We start from the raw sequence: 18,119 nt of genomic DNA, 5'->3' as shown, positions 1-18,119 counted from the left end.
ACTCGAAGTATCATTATCAGCTAAAAGTCATATTTCTATTAACTCGAGGTATCTGAAATATATTCAATATTTTTTAATCAATGGCATGTTTGTTATATTTATAGATGTTTATAGATTTATAGAGTGACACATTAGAAGGAGTAAAAAATATTTGAGAATAGGATAGACCAAAACTAATAAGACTGAATTGGATAGGGATGAAGGTAAAGTTCTACATTAGTTTTTTTTTGTTTTTTTTTTAAGTTTAGAATTTGTGTAGAATTTGAAGAAATACACAGAATTTTAAATTTTAAAAAGAACATTCACAATCCAGAGCCCATTCAGAAGAAAGTAATTAAGACTGAAAGGAATCTAAATATAGATATATAAATAGAATTAGCCTAGAAAAGACTGAAGGTATAATATGATAGTTATTGAAAAGCTATAACACATATTATGTGTTTTGCATAATCGCATATGTTTATAATATATCAATTTGCTTGTTCTTTTGAGAAGGGAAAAAGGGAGAGAAGGAGGCAGAGAATTTGTAACTCAAAATTTTTTAAATGAATGTTAAAATGTTTTAAGATGTAATTGGAAAATAAAATATTAAATTTTAAAAATGCTTGCTGACTGAAAAAAACACAAATCTATTATAGCATATATTGTAAGAAATTAAAATATTTCTCTCTGGATTTTTGCTTATACTAACAAGGATTAATATATTATTTTAAAAATATAAATAAGTATGCTCCAAGTATTTAGATATTATATTTCATGTCTCACCATCTCATAGGACATGTAGACAATTATTAATCATCTCCAGGCCCGTGGTTCAAAAAAAAAAAAAAAGATTAGGGAAATGTATAGTCTACTACAAAAACTAAATTTCTATTCAGACTTTGCTGGAAACTCATGATAATTTGCCTTCTGAGAAACTAGACATATGCTCTTTTTATGATATGAAATGATATAAAATTTTGACAGGCTTTCCCTCATAATAGTCAAAGGAAATATGAATGTTCTTTATTCATTTTTCTGAATGTCTGTAGGCTTTTATTTTTATGCCAAAAAATTTTACAGTATCCCAAAATCTAATATAGAATATTAAATTGTAAAACATCATAACAGGTGAAAGAATGTTTAAAGATTGAAAATAATTATGGATTCCAGAAATATGTATAGTAGTAGTAGTAGTGTTATAATTATATAAAAAGTTTTAATAAATTCAATAGGAATACAATCGTATTCCAGCATTTGGAGTTCATTGATCATAGGAAATAGGAAAATTGCTATTTCCAAATCTTAAACTAATATAAATGGATTAATTCTATATCTTATGCAATTTATTATAATAAATGTCAAGTGCATCACTCTTCTATTTAGAAAAAGTACTGAAAATGAAATACTATTTTTATTAAAATTACCGAGAGTTCTCATCTATTCACAAATAGAATAATTTGATTATGTAAAAAAATTGAGATTTCACAAAACAAAAAGTAATGTATTTAGTATTTTTAAAACCCACAAGGAATGGGAGAAGCTTTCTTGTAAATTACTCAGAGACATCTGTCATCCAAAATCTCTGGATTTAAAGAAGATCATAGATAAAAAGTGAAAGAAACCATAGAAGTCTTCTAAACCAATTCATTCATTTTATAGATGAAGGAACAGAAAGTTTAGGTGGTTTTCCCAAAGTCACAAATGTAGTAAATAACAGAAAGATATTTGAACTAAGATCCTATAACTTGAAGTTTTTATATTATGTACTATATTGTATATTGTACTATAGTACTATATTACACAACTTTCCCTTCCTTTATGAATGCAAAGTCAGCAGTATTATTCATAACCATCTGGAAATTCATATAAACTTTTAATATTTAGATAAATTCAAATTAAATACAAGATACCATTTCTTCTCCAGTATGTTTTGATAGGTGGGTAACAATAATAAAATTAGAAATTGATAAGTGTGTATAGCGATGTATCTGTTCATTGGTGAAGCCTTTTTGAAAATCAATTATTTTTTATTTTCTTTTTCTGTGGGTTGTCATGGCCCAAGAATTCATCAACAAGTTATCTAAGGTAGGAAACGATATTAATCAGGTGCCAAAAAATAAAAACCAACCCTGAGATTTTAGGATTTAACAAAGTTTTCAGTGAGGATGTTTCCATTCCAAGTACAAGCCTAACAGTCTATGCAAATCATAAGGAATCCTATAACATACAGGGAACAACTAATAGACCAGGTCTTCAAAATAGAGTACAACTGGAAGAGAGAATGGAAATGGAAGAGGGAAGTAGTTGCGGAAGTCTTTTTTTTTATCCTAGAAGCAATCAGGAAGCAATGAATATTTTTGAGCATGGAAAGTGACTGGAGATGGACAATGAATTGGTGAGATAAGTCAATAAAAAGGGAGAAAAGGATAGGTTATCTTTGAAAAAAAACATTTTTAATTGAATTGAAAATCCATATTTTGTGAATATAAATTCACTATAAGAAGGAAGAATTGGAAAGAAGAGAGACTAGAAGCAGTGAGGCCAGTGTAGTACTATTGTAATAGTTGATGTAGAAAGATAATATCATTCAAAACAAAGATACAAACTGTATGGATAGAAACAGAGGGAAAAGAGGCAAGATATGTTTTAGAGATACTTCTTAATTATGAGAGTGGAGCAAGAAGGAATCAAAAATGACTCCATGACTGAACCAGGGTGACTTAGGAGGAGAATGGCACCATTAGAATATTTTTACATAATAAGAAAATAAGGAATATATAATCATACAAATGTGAAGCTGTGTCTAATGAAGAAGTCAGAACCACCATATGTATACTTCCTTCAACCTTGGAATATCACTAATGAAAAAAATACTCAGATAAAAATTGCGAAGACACAGAAGTAAAGCCAATATGTCTTTATGAATTATTTGGCTTAAGTTGACATATACTTTTAAAACTAATTATAAATAATTGAGTTTTTAGATTTCTGTATGATTATTTTTCATTTTACTTTTGCATTTGAATGTTTTTGTTGAAAGTTACAAAATTAAGAATGTTTTTAAATTAAGGAAATGAGATTCACTGTGATAAATAGTAATCAGCTTCTTCTTGTTGTGTTTTCATAGCTAAAATGTTTCCTTTTCTCCTCCAGAATTTCTTTTGATTAATACATTTCAGTTTAAGCATTTGTAATGAAGTAGATATGACTCTGCAACTGAATATATCTTTTTTCCTTTAACAAAACAGTAATTTATTTTTTAATGAAATTATAACATTTATAAATAAAAATCATAGAAAATTTATTATTCTAAGAAGATCTAGCTAACAAATAGGTTGGAGAAAAGATGTATATTTTTAAATTTTATGTAATTTTTTTGTTGTTTAACAGAAAACAAGTATTCACACTCGGTTGGGAGTTATTTATAATCCTACATCAAAAATAAATGAAGCAAACACAGTTATTTCTAGAGGAATTTTGGCAGCTTTTCTTACACAGGAAAACAGCTATTTAAGAAGCTTTCTTAATAAACTGGCAAAAGAAGAAACTTCTAAAGCCTTGCACACTGGAGCAAAAATAAAGACATTCCTTCTTCCGGTCAGTAACTGCTTGCTTGAAATAAATATAAATGCCTCATTTTAAATATATACATTACTTTTTACCAAATTTTATTAGGAAGCATTAATAAACAAGCATTATCAGTAAAAATAATTTCCACATGTAACATAATCAAGTGAAATTTAAGTTGCTATATACTGATTAAAATCACCTCTTTATATGTTTAGTAAAATTGATAGTGTCCTTTTTAGAGCACATAATAAAAAGGAAATTTGGGAGGAAAGGTATAGAAATTAACTAAATATAGTACATCTTCAATCACTTAATTGAAGTACATCTGTGGAATGGAGAATAGCTACCCCAATCTGCCCTTATGGGACAAGAGCCTAAAATCCATTCATAAAATTCCCCAAATGTCACATACCTGGTAGAAATAAAACATGTGGTTCTTAGACAATGTCATGGGAATATACTTGAATCATAGCTGTATTCAGGATAGAAGATTATAGCACCTGTAGAAGTATTTAACAGTCCCAAGTAATTTCCATGTCCTACTTCTATAGGGCACAGTTCCAACATTAAGGAATAGTTTGGAAAGGTATTAGAAAGTCACTGAGAAGGGGTACATTATTCATTTTTTTCTGAGGAGTGTCTTTAGTATTAACTTCAAGCTCACATAGTTAATAAGTTTAAAAGCTATTAAGTCTTCCTACTCTAAGTTCAATGTCCTTTCTATTAGACCATGTTACTACCTAAAAGCATTATCTTTAAATGTATTTGTTACCTTAGAATTCAAATAACTGAATCTATGAAATATAAATTTGATGTTGAAACTGATGTAATAAGAGCGCATTTTTAATTTGAACTTGAATTATTAAAAAAAACTACAAGCTTTATACTGAAAGCATCAATACTTATAGAATATGCTTAAAAGAATACTTAAAGTTATTAATAACTAAGACTTTTCATAATGATAGATTTGTGGGCTTGGATTTTTAAAAGTCAGTATAATTTTGTCATTTCTTCAGATAGCAAATGAAGGTTTATATGGGAAAACAGTGGTACCTTAATTTTTAAAAATTGATTTTATTTTAAAAACCAGAATAAAAACAGAAAAGGAAAACAAAACAAAACAGAATATTGTCATGTGCTCAGCAGAACAGCAGAAAGGATTCAAAATATATAACAATAAATTACCAGTTCAAGAAAAGATATGTAATAGTAGAAGAAATTATATTCATGTATTTCCATCTTTTCTTTACTTCTTTGTAGGTTATTTTTTGTTGTTGTTGTTGTTCTCTGCTGTGCATTTTTTTACTTCTTTTTTTTTTTGCCATTTCATCCCTCCCACCTTCCCCAAGCGGGTCATAGTTACACAAGGATATATATGTGTATGTATATAAATATATACATACACATACAGACATACATGCTTCCATGCCCCCATACCCATATAAACACACGCATACATGTGTGTGCGCATACACACACACACCCTTTTCCTATCCCTGCTAACTCTTTACTTTAATTCTGTTCCATAACTTGCCTTGCTATTACTTAACCTCCCCCCAGCCATACATCCCTCCTTTCTTCTCCCACCCTTTACTTCCCCCTCTGTCCATCCCTCCCCCCCTCATTTATTTGTATATTTTGGAAGGCACTTGTACCCTTTATGGTATATATGTAGTGTTGCCTATTTAACCCATTTCTGATGTGAGTAGGTTTTCAGACCTATGAGCCTTCCTTTCCCCCTAAAGCCTCTGTGTCTATTCTTCCTCTGCACCTCATTTGTATAACTTATTACTGTTTTTGCCCTAACTCTGCCTCAGTCTTTCTTTTTGAGCTGTCCAATTGCTAATATCAATGGTAAACATATGGTATACATTTTCTTGTGCAAAAAATAAACACTTTATTCATGTTAAATTCCTTAAAGGTGATCTTTGATATTGGCTCTTATATGGTAAATTTTCTATTGAGTTCAGGTTTGGTTGAAATAAAGTCCTGAAAATCTGCAAGTTCATTGTATTGAGGTTGGGAAGGGATCCCAAAAGATTGGGATCAGAGACCAATGTCACAAGGTGTCTCAAAAGAATTTGCAGGCTTGAACCCATTTCCAAGTCGGGGCAAAATTTATTGTAATTGTAATACCAACTGAAATGGTCTAAATTCCAAGAGAATTTAGCAAAGAAACAGAAGCAAGGAGATACATTTATCCAGTTTTTCATGTCATTGTTATGCTAATTTTATGGCTTAGGGGTAGAACCAAGGAGTGATCTCAAGAATTTGGTTATATCACTGATCAGCAGATTATGTATCTGACAGCAATGTTTGTAGAACTGTCCTAAGGCCAAAAAGACTTTAGAATCAATGACACACAAGATTGTTAGGACAATAATATTCTTAGATCAGAGAGCCTTAGGATTAGATTCCAAAGCCAGAAGATTTAGAATCACTGATTTATTGTTAGAACAGAAGCCCCATAAGGTCAGGGGACCTTAAAATTATTTCTGTCTCCCCTAAAAACTATGTCAATTGAATGTCCATTTTTTTTCCATTTAAAATTATAGATATCTTTCCGGGATATGATATTTTTGGGCATAGGCTGAGGAAGAATAGACACAGAAGCTTTGGGGAAGAGGAAGGCTCATAGGTCTGAAAACCTACTCATATCAGAAATGGGTTAAATAGGCAATACTACATATATACCATAAAGGGTTCAGTGCCTTCCAAAATCTACAAAGAAATGAGGGGGGAGGGATGGACAGAGGGGGAAGCAAAGGGTGGGAGAAGAAAGGAGGGATGTATGGCTGGGGGGAGGTTAATTGTTTTAATTGCCAGTGTATATGTTTCCAAGATCTGTGATCTTTTATTGTGGCTGCTAATAAATTCTGTACTTTTCTAATTGTAGCTCCAGCATTTTTGAATTGTTTTTTCCTTTTTCTTGCAAAGTTTTCTCTTTGATCTGTTTTTTTTTTAATTTGGCAATAATATGCCTAAATGTTTTCTACAAAAGATCTCTTTCTTTGAGGTGGTGATGAGTGGATTTTTTTTTTTCTATTTCTATTTTCCCTCCTGTTTCATCACTCCAGGACAGTTTTCTTGCATTATTTCTTTCATTATTGTGTCAAGATTCTTTCTTTTTGGTCACAGTTTTCAGGTAGTCCAGTTGTATATTTTCTCTTCTTGGTGTGTTCTCTGGATCTGTTGTTTTTCTTATTAGATATTTCATATTCTGTTCTATTTTTTCATTCTTTATATTCTAGTTTCTTATTTCTTGTCTCTTATAGCTTCACTGGCTTCTCCCTGCCCAATTCTAAACTTCAAAGAGTTATTTTTGTCTTTAAGATTCTTTATCTCCTTTTTTAGTTAGTTAACATTTTTTCACAATCTTGTTTTTCTTGGATGGTTTTTATTTTTTGTTTTTGTTTTTCTTCACTGTCTCTCATTTGATTTTTAAATTCTTTTTTGAGTTCTTCTATAAATTCTCTCTGTGTTTGTAGCCATTTAATGTTATTCCTTGGAGTAAAAGAGGCTTTTTTTTTTTTTTTTACTTCACTGTCCTCCTCTAAAGATGAATCTCTGAAGACTGGGTTTTTCCTATTCCCATAGTAAATTTATATGGTTCGGTTCTTTGTTCTTTGATGATTTTTTTTTAATGAGAAGTGATGATGCCTGGATCTTTCCTGGATAGGCCTCTCTAATCATGGGATCCAGTGTCTCTAGCTTCAGTTCAGCTCTCCCTTCTGTCCTAGAACCACAAACCAAAAGCTCCCCCCTTCTGCAAGTGTCCATAGCCAGCAACATCCCTGCCTCATTGTCTCTGTAATTACCAGGTGTGCTGGTTCTTTCACCTAGCTCTGCAGTACAGCTGTGCCTGGGGTTCCAAATCAGCCAAGATTCACTCAGTCTTCCCTGACTCAGACCCCTGACTCTTCCTGCAGTTCAGGAGGTAAAAGTTTCTGTGGTTCCTGCTATGGACTTTCCACCTGGGGTCCCCAGTGGCTGTTTCTGAAGTGTTTGCACTTCAAATAGGTTAGTCCTAACTTGGGAGGTCTTTCTTCCAATATTCATGGGTTATACTCTGAACACCCCTCTTCTGCCCTAAGTCTTCTTGATTTTTCACCAGTCTGTGTTCACCCTGAAGTGCAAATTTGTTCTGTTTGTGGAAGAAATCTGGAAAGATTGAAATTTACTGACCCTACTTTGCCATTTTCCCAGAATCCTCCTAGTACCTAAATTTTTTAGAGAAAATTCTGTTTATTGATTTTTTGAATGGTCCCTTATTACTTTTCTTAACTTCTTCAGGGAATGGCTGAGAATGCTTTTGTCAAGAAGTACAATACCATTGAAATGAACATTTTCCAAACCCATAAGTTGTTCTGTCAAGAAGTTCTCAAACTGCTTCCTGGGGAAAGGGCTATTATCAGCAATGGGAGGGTAAGTAGTTATAATATTTGAATTTTTTTTCCATAGTGAAACAATATATCTTTGGCTTATATTATACATCCTAGAACTCATTAATTGAATTGTATTTTTTTCTTCCTTTATCCTTACATACAAATTGCTATATGTTAAATAAGTAGTACTTTTGTATGCATTTGGGGATGTAAAGTATTATAAACTAAGCAATGAAACTGATACTGCCAGTTTTCTGTTAAAAAAAAAAAACTACTCTGGTAACAAAATTTATGTATAGATTAATTTGTTTTTTCTTCTATACCAAGAATAGATATTTTTTATGAACTTTATATGAGGATAGATAATTTTAATTAATTTTATTAATTAAAATGATTGATTTTATTAAAATTATTAATTTATTGACTAATTTGATTGATAATTAAAATTACTAATAATTTCATTAATTTGATTTGTTAATTTAATAAAATTAATTTATTTAAATTTATTTATTAAAGCTGGCAAGAAATCCAGTCAAATAAAGTTATTCTGAAAATATTTAAAAATAAAAACTGGAAGGCAGGCAATAAAGAAATAAAAGGTAGAAAAGATTTATAAGAATTTTAATAACAAATTCTTTCTTACCACCAAGGATAGTGAGGCCACCTATTTGGATTCAAGTATCAATAATTCTAGGAGAAGTGGAAACTGAAAAAAATAAATATGAGAAAAGCAATTAGCCACAAGGTCTTAAACCACCATATCCCTATCCAAATTTATCCTGCTATTGCTAAGAAATTTAGGTAGAATGCAGCTGAGTGCAATTTTAGATAACTAGTAAAATGCTTTAGCTAGGAACATCCTGCAAACAATGAAAATTAAGCATTTAATATATTTTAGGGTTTTTGATTATGTTTTAAAGCACCACTAATTCAAAAAAATGTAGTAATTATTTAATAATTTCCCAGAAACAAGATTACCATTCTGGTATTAAATTGGATTAATATAAATGATGATAGCAGTAACCTAGGAAGCTTCTTTATTCCCACAATTCATATAGTAACTTTTAAGTCAAGCTTGATTAGTATTCTTAAAGCAAAGTTTGGAGTTTAAATTTTTCTATTGGTCTTTATTCAATAGTTACTTTCTTGTCTTACCCATCTCTATACTAAGGATTAAAAACATTTAATGAGAGTTTTTTTATGAATGAAGAAGAAAACAAAGTTTGAAAGATTTTTAAAATGTGGATAGCATTATGTTGTGTCAGGTTTAAATTTAAAGACCTTTGGGTAAGAAATGTAAAACATCAATATTTATGATACTTGTAGTATTTATTTTATCACATCCATAATGGTTTTTCAAAATATCGTTTGGGATATGTAATACCAAAAGAAGTATTTCTTCCTTTCATTAGAATTTGTAATTGATAAATTAATAATTACAATCGAAGCTATTTCCAAAGCCAGACTTTTCACATGATACAGAAATTTCTTGATGCTAAAATGAAGAATACTCTGCTTTTCAAAAATGTATTGTTGAAGAAGAAAGCCACAAAAGAATTATTTTTCTTCAAGATCCTAGGACCGCTGGGAGAAAATGATTTACATGCAGAAGATTTTCAATTGTTGGAAAAAATAACATTAATTAGCTCGGCAAAGAAGATTAAAGCCATTATTAAGGATATAGAAATCAACCCCAAACGGTAAACATTTTTTATGATATTGGACCAAAATCATGTTAAATTTGATCCTCTATATCTAATGACTTTATTATAAAGATATAACTCCTAATTGCATACCAGGTTGTTATTTCTACTAAAGCTGTCACTTGGCAAAAAATATTAACTCACTGCTTCAATTTTTGCATTTCATTTTCTTCATCTAATCCACTTCTAGTAATAAATTTTGCCTTCAATATTGGATATTCCTCTGTGATCTACTGAATACCATAAAATAAAAATTATGAAAATAGTAACATCTTTCATATTTACTTGCACACAATCATCCATCTCTTTTAACTTCATGGCTTTTCATTAGCTGTCACTCATGCCCAGAATGCTCTTTCTCTTGCCTTTTCTGCTCTTCTTCAATATTTCTTTTTAAATTTCACCTTCTGTGAGAAGCTTTGATGGAGTTTTGTCTGGTTTCCTTGCCCTCCTCCTTTATACCTTACCCTGCATGCTAGTGCCTTCTCTAGGGGTCTCTCCTTTATATTATCCTTTATATACAGAGTTGTATACATGTTATCTTCCCCATTACAATGTGAGCTCCTTGAGGAAAGAGGCTATGTTTTTACCTTTTGCATATGTTTCCAGCATATTGCAATGCACCTGGTATACAGTAAGAACTTAGTAAATGATTTTTGAATAACTGGCTAGAAGTAGAGCCCAGTAAGAAGGAAAGTAGATATACTGAAACAAGAAATGTGTTTCTTCTCTGTTTTCTTCCCATAATATTACTTACCCCCCCCCCCCATATTTTTAAGGGAGGGACTAAGAAAGGGAAAAAGGAAAGGAGGACCATCATAATAAATATGAATAGTCCAATCACCCAGATTAAGAAAAGTAGTTCTAGAATTCTCTGAATTTAATGTTTTCTTTAATTACTGAACATATGTTTATTGAATACCAGCTATGTACAAAATACCATGTTAGGTTGTGTGGAGAGAAAATGTATAAGATATATAGTCTTTGTTTTGAAGGAACTCCACAGAATTTGACAGCATAGCTCAAGAAGATCAGAAAGAGGGAAACAGTAGACTACTACACTATTTCAGAGATAAAGTGTTGAAGGATTATACTAGGATAGTAATCAGTGAGAAATGGAAAGAATATGGTGAATGCTAGAAATATTATGAATGAATATTAATGATAAATTAGGTAAGGGAAAGAAAGAGAAGGAATAAGTTTATGAGTTATATGATGTGAAGCATTTTAGAATAATTTATAAAATGTTAGATTCAGGAGTCAGAAATCTCTGGATTTGACTTCCTCTTCTGTTTCCTGGTATTAATTTTATATTATGTACATAATATATATTATATTACATATTAATTTTATATTGCTAGTTGAATAAGCTCTGTGAGCCTCATTTTAAAATGGGGAGTATATTTGCCTCAATTGAGAGATTCAAATGAAATAAAATATGTAAAGCACTTTGCAAATTTTAAAATCCTATATATGAAAGGATGATGATGATATTTCACTTAGCTTTGAGATTGTAGCTCCTTTTCATTTGATCTCTGAGAAGAAAAGAAAGGGCAAGATGAGAAATATGTGTCCATCTCTCTATACCCAGTCCTGTTTTTCTTTCTTCCTACCCTCTTCCTTCTAGGCACAAATGTAATTAAATAGAGTAAAGTGAAATAAGTGAGGAACATGTTAGAATCAGAACATGGCACTCAAATGCCAAGCTAAAGAATTTTTATTTTTCTTCTACTGAGTTGAGTGAACATTATTTTGACATTCAAACCTGTCAGTGAGTTGGGGATGTGTCTGTCCCAAGGATGTGAAGACTTCCCTGGCAGTTGTAAACAATTGGATCTCACAGGCCATGAAAGCAGGAGAACTAGATATTACAAAGAGCTTGTTGCTTGATTAGACATCAGAGGCCGAAGATCATCCGCTGCATCCTGAGCCATTGCCAGTTGTTTTGACTTTTTTCTCATCAATAGATTCTGAGAGCCGTAAAGGAGAAAAATTGAGACCAGTGCCCCATGCAACTCTGTCTCACTGAAATCCAATTTATACATGAATCAAAAGACATCACCCATACCATTTTATCATTTTTACCTACCTCAGTGTCCATGGCAACAGGTAAGTGGTAAAGCAGCAGTTGTAGATACATTGGGAGTTGTAATCACAACCTTTGTGCATGGGCAGTCCAGGTCATAAGGTTGTTTTCTCACTGGACTAAAGCAGAAGTAGGATTTCATCAGCTTCCGAGGTTTTAAAAGACTGTATTGCCCATTCCTGGCATGAGAAAAGGACTAGAAAAGATGCTTTAGAAATTGTCTGCTTCACTTACCCTAACCTTGATCTGTTTGCCACAGGTAAAATGTACACACACACACACACACACTCACATACACGTGCACACATACACACTCACACACACATAGACACTCTGACAGACACACACGCACTCACACACTACAAATGTACAAAAACTTCCGCAAGGATGATTCCACTCATCATTGGTACATGGCATGTGAACATGCTTTTGTTGCAAGAGAACACATCAGGTATTACATCCAAATAGCAACCCTGAACGAAATAAGGCTGACAGAGAGGCCATCATAGTGAAGTCAGAGACAGATACACATTTTTCTGGAGCGATCATCATGATGAAGAGTGCCACGAAGAGGTTTTTGCAATGGAGCTTGTGTGCCTCCTGAAAGGTGTGAATGATAGGCTTATGACAATGCGATTGCTGCTTGCAGTGAAGCATCCTGCCACCATCATCAGGACATATACTTCCACCATGATGAACCTTGATGGGATAAAAAGAAAAAGTTTATGAAAACTTGGAGACTTTCATCAAGCTTGTAATTCTGGGTGATTTTGAAGTCAGACCAGCAAAGATTATCAGCCATGGAAGAGAGTCCTTGGGAGAAATGGATCAGAAACAGCAATATAAATGGTCATTTACTACTGAAGACTTGTGCATCTCATGACCTTCTCATCAGTTAACTGTCTTCCTTTTACCTAAACTTAATAAAACATTTAATAGACTGTCACTAAATATACAACAAGTAATGATAGCTTAGAAGTTGAATGGGATGGTTTACCCATGAAAATTGATAGCAGACTAAAAATTTGAATTTGACAACCTGTTGCTTTCAGAAAATGCAAAAAAAATGAGAGGTTCACTTAAAGGACTGGAGCAGAATTTATTATGTAAAAAATCAAGGGTATTAATCATGATCTCAAACAAAGTTTGTGCTAATTTGATTTCGTCAAAAGTTTGATTTGATCAAAAGAGAAAAACAGAAAAAATAAACTGTGTCACCAATACAGACAGTTATAATACTGGAGAAATATAACTGCCAAAACACATACAAGAACTATATAAACATAAACATAAAACGCTTTTATACAAATAAAGTCAGATTTAAATAATTGGAATCATATTTATTGTTCATGGGGGAAAGCCAGTATAAATAATCTATTTTTCAGTGCCATCCCAATTAAATTAGTAAAAAAATTATCTTTGTGAGTTATGAAAAAAAGTAACAAAGTTCATTTAGAAGAATAAAAGGAATTTTAAAGAAACCAAGCAGGGAAAGATGTAAAGGAAGAAGATTCAGTAATATTGGAACTTAAGCTACACTGTAAGGTAAAAGCATTATTGAAGTATCAAAAGGATAATTTTCAATTGAAGTTAAAAATATGTATAAATTAACTGATATAGCCAAGAATAGAAGGAATGTAGAAACACTTTCATAGACAATCTCTCAGATAGGATGTGATTGTGTTGGAGTACTGTTAATGCTGTAAGAAATGATGAATTGGTTGATGTAAAAAAATATAAAAAGACTTGGGAAAGAACATGCTATCAACAGCCAGAGAAAGATATGACAAGTAGAAATATGCACAGTACAGTCTTAAATATATGTGTATGAGTGTATATGCATATGAAAGTGTTTATATATATATATATATATATGTGTGTGTATATAAATATGCATATATATGCAGATATATAGATGTATTATCTATGTTTAATTTTAGCCTTCTTGGTGGTGGGGTGGGGAAAAAGTAAAAAGTAGATCCCAGAGAACAAAAGAAAGCCTTCAAGAAAGCAAAGAAAAATTGGGTAACTTTGCAAACATTATTATACAGGCTTTTTTGAAATGGAAGTTTATTGTTTTATATTGAATCCTCTAATGCTCTGTTGTACACACATAGAAATGTTCTTTTTCTTTTCTTTTCTCATTTTGTATTTAAATTTAAAATGAATTTACCTCAAAAAAATTAACCAAATTTTACCAAACATGAGAATGAAAGGAAGAAAAGAAAAGAAATAGTTTGTTACTCTAAGGAGAAGAGATAGGCAGAATGTGAGAATGAAAAAAAAGTCATTGTGTAGAGCAGTGTTACTGATTAGACTTACTTCTCCAAGGTAAACATTCACATTTGCTTAATGGAAGACAGTGTTTAGAAAGCTTCTCCAGCACATAAACAATTTGTTGCTAACTTGGAAGCAGGCTGACCCAACACAATTAGCAACTGTGAAGCAGAAAAGGAGTGGTGAGAGATTTGGTGAACAACATTGCATTTGCTTGCAAACATCAAGATTGTTTGACAAAAATGATTCAGAAATTCAGAACCTACTGAATGAAAAAGAAGAATGCTACAAGAATGACCAGCAGAATAAGAAGGCATACATTTCTAAAAAAAATAAATAAATAAATTTGTAACTCTTACCAAAAAGTGCAGGTAAAACTTAGAGAGATGCAAGATTCAAGATTCTTTACTCAGAAAACAAAGTAAATTCAGCTTTATGCTAATAGTAACAATTCAAAATGCTTTTATGATACTCTGAAGGTTATTGTGGGTCAAAGATCTATTTGTGCATAATCTCATTTTCTTAGTGCTGATGGAGTCATATTGATTAGTAATAAGGACATGTTCCTGGAAAAATGGACTGAGCATCTCCATTATATTCTCAACAGACAATCAGCAACCATGCTGAAGTCTCTGACCATATACCTCAGAATGAAATCAATTCCTCTCTAGCTGAACTTTCAACTGAAAAAGAGATTTTTAATGCCATTCCGCTGCTCTTGTGTGACAAGTACCTGGTGCTGATTGTATTCCAGCTGAGATTTATAAGGCAGGGGATCCACTGCTCATACAAAAGCTGACTGAAATCTTCTGGATTATATATGGCAAGAGGAAGTTATCCCCAAAGAGTATAAGGATGCCTTATAACGTTCATCTCTGTAAAAGAAAAGGAAATAGATTGTCTTTTAACAACCACAGATCATTTCATATCTCTCTCACTTTCTCTCTCTTGCTCTCTCTCTCGCTTGCTCTCTTCCCTTCTCTCCCTCTATCTTTCTTTCCCTTTGAGTCACTGCCAGCAAGATTCTTGTCAGAGTCTTAATAGACTGACTATTCACCTGAAAAAATGGTCATTTACCTGGAAGCCAATGTGGGTTCAAAAAGGATTGGGGCCATCAGATACTTGCTATCAGACAACTCTAGGAGAAATGCCAGGAACAGAACAAAGATCTATACACAGTGTTCATTGATTTGACCAAGGCCTTTGATATTCTCAGTCATGAGAGCTTGTGAAAGATCATGACAAAATCTGATTGACCACAGAAGTCCATCAGTATTATGACACTTTTGTGACGGCATGCTTCTATGGGTTCTGAATAATGGACTATATTCTCTCACTTTTCCAGTCATCCATGAAGTAAAGCAAGGTTTTGTCCTTGTTCCCATGTTTTTAGCATAATGTTTTCAGTAGTATTGCTAAATGTAAAATAATGAAAACAGCATCAAAATTAACTATACTGATGGTCGGTTATATAACTTGAAAAGTCTACAAGCCAAGACTAAAGTGGAGGAAGAGTTGGTGCACAACGTTTTATTCACAGATGATTGTGTACTCAGTGAAGTCTCTGAGGTTCAGATGTGACAAAGTATGTATTAATTCTCTGCCACTTGTGCCCATTTGGGCTTGATAATTTAACATGAAGAAAATGGAGGTTATTCCCTGTCAGCACTACGCCATCCATACATGGAACCATTGTTATAGCAAAGGGAGAAATTTTGAATGCTATGGATAAGTTCACTTACCTTGGCAGTATACTTTCCAGGGATGCATGCAAAATGATGAGGTTCATGTATGTATTACCACAACTAGCTAAATATTTGTGAAATTATAAGAGAAAAAAGGCACCAAGCTGCCCACCAAAGTAAGTCTTTTGTGTTGACCTCACTATTGTGTGTGCCTGTGGAATCTGGACAGTCTACTAGTGCCATGCCAGGAAACTGAATCAGTTCCATTTGAATTGTCTTGGGAAGATTCTGAAAATTATTTGGTAAGAAAAATTACTGGACACTAAGGCCCTTTTCGAGCTAAACTGCCAACTATTCAGATTCTGTTACAGAGAGTTCAGTGCAATGGGCTGGCCACATGGTTTGGATGCCAAACATACATTTGCTTAAAAGATTATTTTACAGAAAACTCAGGCAAAATGAGTGCTGACACAGAGGCCAGAAAAGGTAATACAAGGACATTATCAAGATCTCTCTGAGGAACTTTGGGATTTACTGTGAGACATGGAAGGCAGTGGCACAGAACTACCTAATTTGCACACCCACATCAAAGAAGGCTCTATACTCAATGAGCAAGGTGGAATTGCAGTAATTTAAAAGAAATGTGAGGTGTACACATTTAGATCTATCTATACTCCAAATGTTCATATAACTATTTGTGCCCAATCTATGTTAGATGTCTGAGCTTATGTTGTTCTGGTCAAGCACAGTCAGACTCACTGTACCTTGACCTCAATATAGTGATGTCATTTTGGTCCTCTGAGCACAAAACACAACATCCAGCCAAACACAGCCGTTAAGTAGAACTTTATCAAACTCAAATGTTGTGCAATTATAATGATCAGTCATGTCCCCAGTGAAGACAATAACTACCTCCTTCCTTTTTAAGATATGGAGAACAATGGTGTAGAAAAACTAGAACAAATTTTACTGTATATGATGAGACATAGTTTTACTATATATGTTATGGAAATCGGTTAATCTGAAAACAAAAGATTTAATACAAGTTTGAAAAGAAATTATTGTAGTACTTATAAATTCAGAAGTATAGTAGAAACAGAATACAAATTGAAAGGGATTGAGGACGATGTAAAGGTGATGAAGTGTAGAAATGATGTGAAAACTAATTTTTTGAAAATAAATTTAGCAAAGTAAAGATTAGCTTAAGAATGCTGCTAATGAATATTGAGTTGAATCCAGATTCTTATATTCAAAGACCTCCCATAATGCTGCCCTGCCTTACCTATCTACCTTATTTCCTACTAATCCTTAATGTTGTTCTTTCTGCTCCAGCTAAGTTTTTTCACTGTTCTGAAATTTACCATGTTTGTTCTCACTTTTCTGATGTTTCCTTTGGCTTAACATGCCCTATTTTTCCCATTTATTCAGTTCCTACATATTTTTCAAAAACATCCAATATTCTATCCATATCATTTTCCCTAATTTCTAACAGTGTCATTTTGTCCCAGCTTCATGGTATAGTCTTGTCTTGTTCGCAGCACTTGAATTATCCTCATTGTTTCTTATGTTTTATCCTTCAAACTAGATTTCAAATCCCTTGACTATATCATTTCCTTGTCACTCTTCTCCCACAAACCTACTAGTCCAATTAAGGTAATATGATGCACGTATTAGGCTCATAGGCTCTTTATTGAATTGAACAATTAATAATCTTCCTTTTACAATATTAGTTTTAGGATGCTATAGACACTCATTTAATAACAATGCTAAGGAAAACAAAAGAAGTCAGAATTAAGCTATGGGGGAATATTACTTCGCTTTTCTCTGCTCAGAGGCTATCAAAACAGTCTATTTCCTTCCTTTTTAAGAATTTTTTTATAAAAAATGTTTCTTTTCAGAGAATGTAGACATCATTCCTTTTTTAAAAAACTGACAAAGTAAATGAGGGAAATTAATTACCTTCTTGTGGCATGATAGGAAACATAATCCCAACTGAGAAAATTAAAAATTCTTAATAAAAATTGTCTTTTAATTACACAATTTTCAAGCCATAAATTATAAAATTAAAAGGAGATATTTGAAACAGAGAATTCACAAGTTGTCTACTTTTATTTAGTGGAAGTGATCTGGTTATGAAGGTGGATGCCCTTCTCTCCTCTATGCCTAAAAGTGAATCTCGGCATGATGTCACGTTCCCTAAAGAACAACACAGGTAAGACTGTAACTCCCTTCTCTCCCTCTCTCCTTCCCTCCTTCTTAGTCATTGCCAGCAAGATTCTTGCCAGAGTCTTAATAGACTGACTGTTCATCTGAAAAATGGTCACTTACCTGAAAGAAATGTGGGTTCAAAAACATTCGTTTAATACGATACTTGCTACCAGATAACTCTCGGAGAAATGCCAAGGACAGAACCTGGGTTCTTAAATTAAAA

General features: G+C 32.5%; 1 protein-coding gene across 5 annotated transcripts in view; it reads left to right on the top strand.

Moving 5' to 3' along the window:
• The window catches only part of UGGT2 (UDP-glucose glycoprotein glucosyltransferase 2), a 191,672-nt gene that overhangs the window by 103,338 nt on the left and 70,215 nt on the right, over positions 1 to 18,119 (top strand). For all 5 annotated transcript variants that reach the window (XM_031958563.1, XM_031958562.1, XM_031958564.1 and 2 more), the window contains 4 exons: positions 3,373 to 3,579; positions 7,846 to 7,977; positions 9,510 to 9,637; positions 17,805 to 17,900. In XM_031958563.1, the coding sequence (XP_031814423.1) occupies positions 3,373 to 3,579; positions 7,846 to 7,977; positions 9,510 to 9,637; positions 17,805 to 17,900 (563 nt within the window). The remainder of the gene's footprint in view (positions 1 to 3,372; positions 3,580 to 7,845; positions 7,978 to 9,509; positions 9,638 to 17,804; positions 17,901 to 18,119) is intronic.

This window comes from Sarcophilus harrisii, chromosome 3 (assembly GCF_902635505.1).
Source record: "Sarcophilus harrisii chromosome 3, mSarHar1.11, whole genome shotgun sequence".
Classification (NCBI taxonomy): Eukaryota; Metazoa; Chordata; class Mammalia; order Dasyuromorphia; family Dasyuridae; genus Sarcophilus; species Sarcophilus harrisii.
Note: the sequence above shows the minus strand (reverse complement) of the source record. Positions and strands in the feature narration are given on the sequence as shown.